Raw genomic sequence first — 11,354 nt, 5'->3', positions numbered from 1 at the left:
AATACGAATTAACAGAAAGATGAGTAAGGGAGAAAATTTAAAACAAACAAATATTGAACGCCAATACTGTTAAAATACTGAAGGTGTAATATTAAAACTTTTATTTTACTTAAAAATAAGTAATGCTTGACCTCCTGTTCAATTTTCCCTGGGGGGATCAATAAAGGTCTCTCATCTTGAAACCTAAAAAGAAAAATTAGCATTTTTATCTTAAAAACTTAGCTTTTGCTGCATGAAGCAGCTACAAACTGAGAATAAATGAATGTATATTTCCAATATTCTAGTAAATACTTGCTTGAGGGGGCTGATTATTTATGCTGTCATTTAGTTTATGTAAAAAATATTTTTATTTAATTGTTGATAAATTTGTATAAATATTTTTTCAATTTTATATTATAGGATTTTTTGTAATATTTAGTCAAAATACCAAATTTTGTGTATCATAACTGATTTGTTAAAGCAACAAAAAGGTAAAACATCCAAGTGGTGAATACCTTTTATAGGTACAGTTGGCTGTGTGCTTGTGCTTTTAACCCAACAGTGATTTTAGTCTAAGTGTAGACTAAAGGCAGTTCTGCAAAGAGAGAGACAAATATTTCAAGTCCTTGAAGGCCGCTCTACCTCCAACACAATAGTTAAAGGTTTAAGGGACAACTGAGTTGTAGTATAGCTTTTTTTCCTTAGTAACAACATTAGAAATGTGCATTCTGTATTTGCTCAGATTATCTTTGTCTGGATAAATAAAATACAATAAACTTGATCATATGAAAAGCAAAAACAGAAGACATTTGTAATGGGGAAGATACTTTCTAACAGCATTGAATGCTCCTGTTATTCCTGCTATAATCTACTAACTCGTATTTTATCTTGTGTTTTTGTCCAAGTGCACTAGCCTTTGGAGGCAAATTTTCACAAATATATCAGAAAGGTTATTATTATTATTAAATATTATTGTATCATATCAAAAGAACATTTTTTGCATTCCAATGACAAAACGTTACCTTCTTTCACTCATATATTGGTACTTTTATTCATTTTCTATTTGCAGATTTTACCTATGTCTTTTTTCTCTAGAAGTCATATGAGTTGGAGTCTAGCATTAGCTCTACATGTGAAAGACCAAACAATGATGACTTAGACTTAACAACTCTGAAAGCAAACAAGTCTGCAGAGTTCAGCTGCTTTTTTTTGTACATATACAGACTTCATAGCAGCTATAGATCAGAGGGAGGATCGGAGCTCCTCCTTCCACAATTTCTGCCTGAACAAAATCTTTGTTCCACTGGGTGTCAGTTACATTAACAGACCAACAAACGCACAGTAATTTGAACAGGCCCGACTAAGACGAAGTCCAGCATGCAATTTCTCTGCCAATTTACCTCAGCAGGTGGGTTCATTACTTTGGTTTAATCTTCAGATGGTGATACGTTTACTAATTCTTTTGCTATTTATGATTGCAATTGTGTGAAAAAGAAGTTTTAAAAAAGTGTACAGAATGTTCCTTTATATTGATGATTTGTTCTAAAAAATTGCATAAGTTTGTTGCAAACATGTTTCTGTCATCTGACTGTGTTTGCATTGTATTTTACAGAACTGTTTCATAGATGTACATTTTTTCAAACATAAGGACAAAAAGTCTCCAAAGACTATCCTAAGATGTTTGCTGTTATTAGGCGAGGAAATTATTTATTTACTTATTTATTTTGCTTGTTATTTTGCATATTTACCTTGCATTTTCCAGTACAGAATTACTAGTCACTAAAAATGCATATTACAGAGCACAATGCATTCATGTGCTAGAATTGTAGTACTCAAGATTGATCTTAGCGTTGGTATTGTCTGGTCTTGGTCTGGTCTCAGGTTCAGGTCTTTTCTAAAATACTAATCTTAGCTTTTAGTAATTCATCTCTTTAGTTTATCCCATATACCTTCAAATTGTCCAACAATTGTTGGTGGGATTATTGTGAACTTTCATTTCATATTTTTAGTAAATGTGAGGACACAGAGAAGGAAATACGGAAAATATACATCACATACTGAACAAATATTTTTGAAAAGTAAGATAAATTTAAACCCACTTAGTTTCCAAAATGTAAAAAATAAAAATATTCTCCACTCACTGATTAAAAACTTATTTTCACCTACCACTTACTCACACATCAAAGTAATACTCATGTTTTCATTTCCTGCCCTAACTTAGTGAAGTCTTTGAAATTTTCCATTGTTCGGCAGTCGGCACACACAGGAACACATGAACCAGCGCCTAATGCAGGCCTTTTTTTTGCCAGTGCACAAGGAGAACAGAAACATCAGTCACATTACAGGCACTGCTGGTCACACAGACCGCTCTGAATTTGTGTCAACAATGTGGCCAGACTTCCTTATCATCTTTTAATTCAAATACAGGATAAGATCATAGTGACCAGTAAATGGTGAAAGACTAAACTTATCCTGGGCAGCTACTTGAGCTGTAGCATGTAAAGTTCTCTTGTAGACTTATTCTGCACTCACGTCACAAAATGTAACTTTAGAGTCAGATTCTAAACTAAAATATGAACTTGTAAAATCTTAACAGTACAACAAAAAGAGAGAAGCAACTTGTCTGTGCGCCTTTTATGTAAAGAATAAACAAACAAGATTGTATGTAGCGTGACAAACTTTAAATTCTCACTAAACTGCTGGTAATTTTAAGCAGTCTGACTTTCTTGCAATCTTCCAAAGCGATGTTGATTAGTAGTTTTTCTATATTTCTAAAGGTCTTTTAGGCTTTTGGAAACTATGTTTCTGTCCAGTACCTCATCATGACAGCATTGTGCACAATGGTCAAAGAAAGAAGAAAAATGGATAAGTGGAGGACAAAGAAATAAGAAAATACGAAGGGTAAGGGGTTGAAGATAAATATTTAGCTGATTGCATATAACTGGTAGATAAACTGGATATGAAGCTTCTGCTGATGTTCCTCTCACTGAAATCAAATGTGATAAAATGGTAGTACTCTGAAAAAGTTTGAAATCGTTCCTTCTTGCAATCTTCTAAAGTGGTCACCATGCTTTTGAGCACATCTGAATTAAATGACGGCTTGTTACCAGGCCTCTGCAGAACTTTGACATGCTGAGGAGGTAGTTAGTTACTACCAGGGTGGTGAGCCAGGGAGAGCAATAAAACATGCAGAATACTGAGGCTACCAGTCCTTGAGGACTGACTTTGGACACCGCTCATCAACTCAGCACTTGAATGGATTCATTGTCTTTGTAATGTAATGTGTGTATCATCTGCATACTGATAGACAGACAGCAAAGGTCCAGAGGATGAGAGTTGTACTCCTTGCCTTGTGACAAGGATTAATAACCGCTGTATGTGAGGCGACACGGCGTAGTGGTAGAGCAGCTGCCCAATTTTCAGTTTATGAGCCTTTGACCTATGAATCATTTAATGTTTGATAAGTGTGTTAACAAACAGGCAAAAAATGTACCTTGTAAATTGTCAGGTCCTTCACAGAAAACATAGAATGAAAGCAGCCAAAGTTTTCTTCTGAGAAAGTATTATTTTTGTCCACCTATGCTGACAGACCAAATTTGAGCCATTTTTGAACTACATAAAATTCTTGTGAAGACCACATTTTGCAAGGCTCTGAAGACAAACTTGTGACTTTTTTCCTTGATTAGTTTTTCTGACAAAATATAAAACAATGATCTCCATAAAAAATATGTTCACATATAATCAGATTATTCCTTTATTCAGGGATAATGCAAATGTTCCTCTCAGATATCCTTGTGTCCCCCAATGTGTAATTTTACAATATTATCTGGTATTTCTATTGTTTTTAGCTTCCTGCAGGTCTCACTCATGCTTGGCATGTCTTTTCATCGTTATCCTGTACTCTGGAGGAGTTTCATCCCTTTACGGGCCTGCTGTGGCCACAGGCCTCGGTTCTGCTTTCTCTGCTGCGCAGACCAGCAGCGTGGTGGGAGGCAAGCAGAAAGCAGTGACTTTCAACAAGCTCATGGTCAACACCGGAAGGGACTTCAATCCAGACACAGGGCACTTCCGCTGCCGCATCCCTGGGGCTTATTATTTCTCCTTTTCTGTGGGGAAGTTCCCCAGTAAGCTGCTCTCTGTCATCCTGGTGAAGAATGGGGAGGAGGTGCAAGCCATTGCTTATGATGACTACCGCAGGATAGGCAGGAAAGTGCAAAGCCAGAGTGTGATGATCAGTTTGAAGGAAATGGACACTGTGTGGCTGCTTTTGCAGCAGAATCCCCAGTATGCTGTGTACAGCAATGCTGGCCCTTACATCACCTTCTCTGGTTATCTGGTCTACCCGAAGCTCCAGCCAACCAGTTACCTCAGCAATCACCTCTCCTCACCAGGTCTGTATTATCCCGATTGCCCACCTCAGGCTGAACCCCAGAGCGCAGGTCAAGAGGCGGAGCAGCCGCAGTCAGCCTTCTCAGTGGCTCGGACATCCACTTTCATGGGTCAGAGTGACGGGCACCACAACAAGCCTCCCCTGACCTTTGACGTGGAGTACGTCAACATTGGGGACCACTTCAACAAAACCTCAGGCCTGTTCACCTGCCACTTCCCTGGGGTGTACTTCTTTGCTTTCACAGTGGGGAAGCACCCTCGTAAGGCCGTCTCTGTGAAGCTGATGACCGGAAGCGGGCAGGTGCAGGCCATGGTGTTCGACGAGGACACGTCCAAGAGGAGAGAGATGCAGAGTCAGAGCTTAATGCTGCAGCTCAACAGGGGGGAAACGGTGTGGCTGTACAGCCAGCAGGACAAGCGCTACGCCGTTTACAGCAACCAAGGGAGATACACCACCTTCTCCGGCTTCCTGGTTTATCCGTCTGCAGAAACAACGGCAGACAGAACCGGCCTATAAACAGCTCTGCCGTTAGTTCAGTCTGTAGTAAATTGCTGGTTCTGTAGGTAGAGTAAGTAATTTAACATAACTTGAGTTTGTAGAGTTTGCTTTGGTTCCACATGTTGCATTTTCTTCTGGATTAATCCACCAGATGGTGCTATGAGACAGAGTCGTGGACACTGCCCAGCAGATTCTGTCACTTGAAAATGCAATTTTCTCCAGTCTTTAATATAAAATCTTTTTTTTCCCAACATTTGCTACTTAGGTCCTTTGCATTTAGAAGCAATAAAACAGTGCTTTCTATTCATAGAAAAGTGTTTGTTGTGTGGTCTGAATATAAATGTAAATGATGTATATTTTAATAAAACTGCTTACTTAACACAACATACCATATTGTTTCTTTCAGGGTTTTGTGCAAATAAATACTAAATGAACAAAGACTGGGACCTCCGTACGTGAGATAGGACAGTGTAGAGATGCATGCCAGTGCTCATGGAGAAGAATCAGAATGACAGGTGGTTTCAGATCTCTGAAAGTCTCAAATAAAAGTGGACGAAATCATTGGATTTGCTCCTTCTCTTTCCAGAGCATCCTGAATACTTGATAAATGTAGAAACGAAGCCACTCAGTTAGCACCACTACCTGCATGGAGTAGTTTCCTACACCTCTGTGTTCTGCATAGCGTTGTCTCCAAATACCTCACTGATAGTGAAAGCACAATCTGCTAACTCTTAGCCTATTTTAATATGAGTAAGAAGGAAAAAAAGGTGCAAAAATTGACAAAATAAATATGCAAAGTGATTCAGAGTTTAGGTCAATCATTTTGCTACGTTGCTATATTTTTTGTTATTGTCCTTTAATTGGTTTTAACAAGTGTTCCTGATAATAGAAGGTTAACTGCAGTCATAAATAAGACAGTATATGTTTTTTGAGATTAAATAAAGAATTTATTTCATAAAAGAAATAAATAATTTGGCATTTGAATATTTGAAAACATTTTTTCCAGCCACCCAATAACATTTAGAAAGTTCCACACTTACTAGAAGAAATGTGGTACATTTTTCTATATTTGCTGTAATTAATGCATTCTCTGTTGTATGAAAATGCTTCCCTGGAAATGTCAATTATCAAAGCAAGTACATAAAACATACATTTCTGTGCGTAAAATAAAAACAAGGCCATCGTAAAATATTAATTTAAATCTCTTACAACCACCTTCTTGGCTTTGTACAAAATTCCAGTGTTTGTACTTCTTTGACTCATCCATTTTAAATTTCAGCTTTTTAAGCCAAGTATTGATGATAAAACTTGAACATGGAAAAAGCTGCTATAATACACTAATATTACCTATTTATAAAGTCAGGCAGAACCAAAGCAGACTGGTTGTTTGTCTACCATTATGAACTTGGTTCCACTCCTGGAGCCTTTTAGCTGGAATGTCCATCTCTTCACTGCTCCTTCACTGCTCACCGTGCCTCACTGCACATCCCAGATCTCGCAGAGCAGCGGGGTGAATTTGTGGTCGTTCACTCTCCATGATGTGAGCATCTCTGCATGATAGTGGTTGAGCGTCCTCAGCTCCGTCAGGCGGCCCAGGAGGCGAGCAAAGTACTGCGGCTCCTGCGGATGCTGCAAAACACACAGCTTCTTCAGCAGCTCCACCATTGGCTCCTGCAGCCGCTCCACGGCCTGCTGGTCCTTCACATAAGGCCGGTCTAGAGAGGAATACAATGCACTCTAATTATACTGTAAGCTTTGAAGGAGTATGGGTATCAATATGAAAACGTGTAGAACAATAGACGCCATGAAGAGCACTGAATGAAGGCAAAAGATGGCTCACCTGGTGTCAGGATGGTTATTGCAGTGAGGAGAGCCTGTTCCTCCAGCACCATGTGCAGCTCACCAACACTTTTGTAAAAATTAAACAAGGGCGTGATGAATTCTTCTGATATACCTGCAGAAACAAATATGGTTTATATTATACATTTTACCTAAAGGCTTGCTAAGTGCAAGTGAAGATTTTGATTTGGAGATTCATATGCTTTAGATGTGTGACAAGGAACAAGGAACTGCTTTTATTTTGTGAGCTAAAACCTGTTAAAATTAAGAAAAAAAAGATCTCCAAAAACACTCAAATGTCATAATTTTCATTAAATAAATTGAATGCTTATTTCTTTTTTGCTGTTGTAAAATTTCACCTAATTTTGAATCACATTTTAATTTTAAATCATTAAATCAGAACAAATTTAAACAAGCTGATTTTAGTATAAAATGTACTTATTTGGGCAGTAAACTCTAAAAATACATTAGCGTCAGAATTTTCATTGGTTTTCAAAGCAGACAAACCATTTTAAAACTTAGTTTCTGACACAAAAACGTCTTTTGATTCAACAGTTCATGGCTTTAAACTCAAGAACAATTAGGTTAAGGAGGAGAACAATGATCCGAAGCACATCAAGACGTTCACCACTGACAGGCTCAGAAACACAGTGAAAAATAAAGCTAAGTGTTTTCAAAGGCCTAGTCAAAGTTTGGACTCAAATTTAACCAACTTGGATCACGCTTTATCTTAATAAACAAAAGAAAAAGTGTAAAAAAAACTTTAGAAAAAAGCTTCATGTTCTGCATTTTTGTCCAATATTAAAACTTGTTAATGATGAAAGATTTAATTGTGACAAAAAAAAGTGCAAAGTTTTTCAGTCAGGTTCCTGTTTAACGTTTGGGAGCTGTAGAGGCTCGTCGGACTAGCTGGGGGCGTCTGTCCATCCAGAGACATCATTATCATCATCATCGTCCTCATCATCATCATGGAGCTTTCAGAAATGCCAGGGGGCCTCGGAGGGAAAGAAGTGCACAATGGCACGTTTGATGTTGTGATAAGAAACAATGCTCTCTTCAGACAGCTTTGCTGCCTTTTTCTCCCTGACTGGCCTTTAGCGTGACTATCTCTTATCCTCACCATTCACTCAGGAGCAGCGCTCAGGGACACACTGACACACACTCACACACACACACATCTGCCATCATCACTGCTGTCTAACTGTCCAGTCTGGTTGACATGATGACACCTCACATACATATCAATGATTCTTAAAAGCAGCAGGTCAGTAAACGATTCAGCCCAGGGGATATTTTTCCAGGCAGTATGTGCATTTTAATAACCTAATCCTGTCGGTTCAAAAGGGGTTGGGTTCGCTGTTCTTCACCTGGAGCAACGCAGGCACACCTGAACAGAGTGAAACTGAACCCACACAGGGTAAGTGTGCATGTGTAACCGACACCCAGCCCGGGATCAGTAGGTCAGTGCACATCTCTCCGCTGCATCACACAGATCAAATATTAAACGAGAATCCGACCAGATTTGGCTAGATTCAACCTGACAGACCAAAAGATGGAGGGACAGCTGACATCCAGCAGAAGTTACTACCATCAAGATTCCCATTCATTTCTCATTTACAGGGGGTTTATTTAGACCTACAATAATTCATAACCTGGCAGATTTAGGCTGAAGGTAGTCGTTTAACTTTTCCCTTCTAACTGGAAGTAATATTAAAGTTTTACAGTTGCCTAGCCAGAATTCAAATCTGTAGATAGTAAGGAGTCCTTCTGCCCTCAAAGACTTGTTCATTGCTAAAGGGCACAAAGGGTATAAATAATCAATATATAGCCTGATTGTATTTTTTGTCATGACTGAAACATCTTTTACTTTGGTTTATTGTCTTTCAGTCCTCTGTTTGTTATCAGAAACAACCTTTTCAGCTGAGTGAACATGTTTTGAAGCTTAAATTAAAAATTCGATTGTTTAACTGTGCAAATCATCTGCAAATAACTTTACAATTAGTATAATAATTTTACACAATAATTTCCTTCGACTCTCTAATAGGTTTATTATCTAGTTATCAACCTAATAAATGGCTTTATTGAGCCTTTACTCATAGATTATCTTTGATGCACAGTTTTCGCCTGAACTTTACATATTCCCATCATGAGCATGAATATTATCCCAAGATTAATATTTTGTCACATGTGTCACAAGTTTCACTATGACGACATGCTTATTGTAGCTATCAACAAACCTTTAATGTAATTATGACCCAATAGTTGACCAAACGCTTTGGTAGAACAAGGTCAGAGTAAATATGGTGACTTTCAAGAACAGATCAAGCTTTAGATGTTATTCTCTGCAAACTGCAGCCTTTAGAAAGACAAAAAAATATTGTGGTGGTGTGTGTATATCTATTGGCCTGCATGTATATTTTTCACATGAAAATCAAATTTGCACCCAGTTGATGTGGTTGAAATGAACGAAAGCTGAAATAAATGTGATTCAAATAAATAATTCAAATGTAAAAATAGTCATAATGTTAAAGCTCATAATGAGAACCTGAAATCTTCCGACTAAAACCGAATAATCAGCGGGAAAACATAACTAATCAGCTATAATTGTTTTGATCCATTTAATTTCTAATTTCAACATAGAAGCTGACGTATTTTTCTCTAGAATTGAATTCAAATTTTCAAAATTTATCAAGATCAGGAGAATGCTTCATTTGAATTCAGTGCTTTCAAAGATTTTTCAAAGTTGAGTTGGAAACTCTTCTTTGTTACATCAAGAAAGTTTTAGTTATTTCTCCAGATAAAATCTGACTTTACCAACGCTGTATGTAGTGAGTAAACTCACCACTTTTCCGTATCCTCTCTTCTAAAACCACAGTGTGTCCTTTTGGCATCTTCCTGCTGAAAACTTGAGCTGAACGCAGAAACATGGCCTCCACAGCTGAACCCTTCAGCAGAGCGATCTGATCTTCATGATCCAGAGACAGAAATCCTAACAAAGACATGACACCTTTTTGTTTCTTTCTGCACTACATGCATGCTGTGACAAAGTATTTGCCCCCTTACTGATTTCATCTGGTTTTGCTGTTTTGTTAGTATTAAACATTTCAGCACTTTTATATTAGATACAAAACTATCCTCACCCAATAATGAAAAGGTAAATGCCCTCTCCTAATTAAGTCATGAATAAATTAGATTAAGCCCAGTATTTGGACGGCTAAGTTAAATTTCATAAGGCGTGCTTCAGCCTGATTACTGTCAGATCTGTAGAGTAAAGAGATCACCTAAAAAGGATCTGGTTGGCAACATGAAGTAGGTAAAAAAAAAGATCCAAAAATGCAACTCATCCGGATCCAAAGAAACTCAATAAGTAAATACAAGGCTGGAATACAAAACAATTTCTAAGACAAAGGCTTTTTTTCCACAGCTCTGTGTAACTTTGTGTTTTGCCAAAATTCTCTGATTTACCTGGAATATTCTTTGTAAACTCCACCAAAACCTGAACTTGACTTGTTGCGATTTCGGTCAAGAGGAGAAAGTTTTCCTCTGTGCTGTACTGTTCTTGTAGCTAGAAGGAAAAGCAACAACAGACTGATTATTTATTCTTACTTATTCCTCATAATGTGAATAATTCTATGTTAGGCTGAACAAATACCAGCTTTTTGGTAACGTCCTGGGGGATTTGATGTTTGTTGTAAGCTTCCACTATGAGCTTCAAGAGTGCATCTTGCTCTTTAGTAATTGCCACCTTTTCCTAAATTTGAAAACAAAAACATTTTATTTGCCTCATCTACATTTCTCCGGGACTCAAGAAGATGCTGTGTTTACCTTTGACAGCTTGGTGGTTGAGGTGACCTGCTTGTTGTCCGCACTGTCCACCCCCTCTGTCTCGTCTCCTGTGGACCGCCCCGGGGAGGTCTTGGTGTTCTTGCGAAGCCTTTTGGATTTACACTGGATCTCTGTCAGCAGACCTGTAGGTATCAATGAAAGCTTCACTTTCTGAGTTAAATACCTCACAGATTTGTATCCAGAGCAGCTTTAAAAAAACGAAACAAAATCACTTAACTATCCCTTACAAATATCTATCAAACACATGAATTCATTCAAGATCCCAGTTACTATATAGTGAGCACATACTCTTTTTACTCTTTTTATATTTAATTACACACTCAAATATGGAAAGGGAATTTTAAAAAGTTCAGTAATGATAGAGAAAAAAATTCACCTCTTCATTTTTTCCCTGCCTAATTAGTTAAGCTCTTACCGCGGGGACAGATAGTATCATGAAGGCCTTCCATGCTGCAATATTGATCACAGCTGCACTGAAGTATTAATGAGCAACAGGAGTCCAGTTTATCCTTCAGTGCTTTTGTACTGCCAACTATTAACAGAACTCACAACTGGTTTCTGAAACTAATGTTACCAGGGAGAAAGCTGAAGCAACTCTTTCAGTGTCCACATGCTGATTAACGATGTTGATCTTTTATAGGTAGTACTTTTTGCTTGACGGCTTTCATTAAAGAAAACCAAACAAAAGCTGTGTCATATGTCATAAATGACACATTATATCCTAGGATAATTAAGTAGACCATGTCAGAATGTAGAATGAGGATTCACCTCTCAGCTGTCCACAACTCGTCCAGTATCATAT

The 11,354-nt window shown here is 37.8% G+C and overlaps 2 protein-coding genes across 3 annotated transcripts in view; one reads left to right on the top strand and one right to left on the bottom strand.

Moving 5' to 3' along the window:
- The first annotated feature begins 1,327 nt into the window (after positions 1-1,327).
- On the top strand, positions 1,328-5,185 carry LOC102221211 (complement C1q tumor necrosis factor-related protein 4-like). Its single transcript, XM_014469960.2, has 2 exons — positions 1,328-1,387; positions 3,828-5,185. Exons 1-2 carry the CDS (start codon positions 1,357-1,359, stop codon positions 4,883-4,885), a joined length of 1,089 nt encoding a protein of 362 aa, XP_014325446.1. The 5' UTR covers positions 1,328-1,356; the 3' UTR covers positions 4,886-5,185.
- Positions 5,186-5,797: 612 nt separating this feature from the next.
- nr1h4 (nuclear receptor subfamily 1 group H member 4) overlaps positions 5,798-11,354 on the bottom strand; it is a 16,450-nt gene continuing 10,893 nt past the window's right edge. For both annotated transcript variants that reach the window (XM_005802254.2, XM_005802255.2), the window contains 6 exons: positions 10,532-10,674; positions 10,359-10,457; positions 10,172-10,271; positions 9,549-9,695; positions 6,708-6,821; positions 5,798-6,582 (listed from right to left, as the gene is read on the bottom strand). In XM_005802254.2, coding sequence (XP_005802311.1) covers positions 6,344-6,582; positions 6,708-6,821; positions 9,549-9,695; positions 10,172-10,271; positions 10,359-10,457; positions 10,532-10,674 — 842 coding nt within the window. In that variant the 3' untranslated portion in view covers positions 5,798-6,343. The remainder of the gene's footprint in view (positions 6,583-6,707; positions 6,822-9,548; positions 9,696-10,171; positions 10,272-10,358; positions 10,458-10,531; positions 10,675-11,354) is intronic.

This window comes from Xiphophorus maculatus, chromosome 2, assembly GCF_002775205.1.
Source record: "Xiphophorus maculatus strain JP 163 A chromosome 2, X_maculatus-5.0-male, whole genome shotgun sequence".
In the NCBI taxonomy this organism is placed as follows: Eukaryota; Metazoa; Chordata; class Actinopteri; order Cyprinodontiformes; family Poeciliidae; genus Xiphophorus; species Xiphophorus maculatus.
The sequence above is the reverse complement of the archived record's forward strand: the minus strand, read 5'-3'. Positions and strand labels throughout refer to the sequence as shown.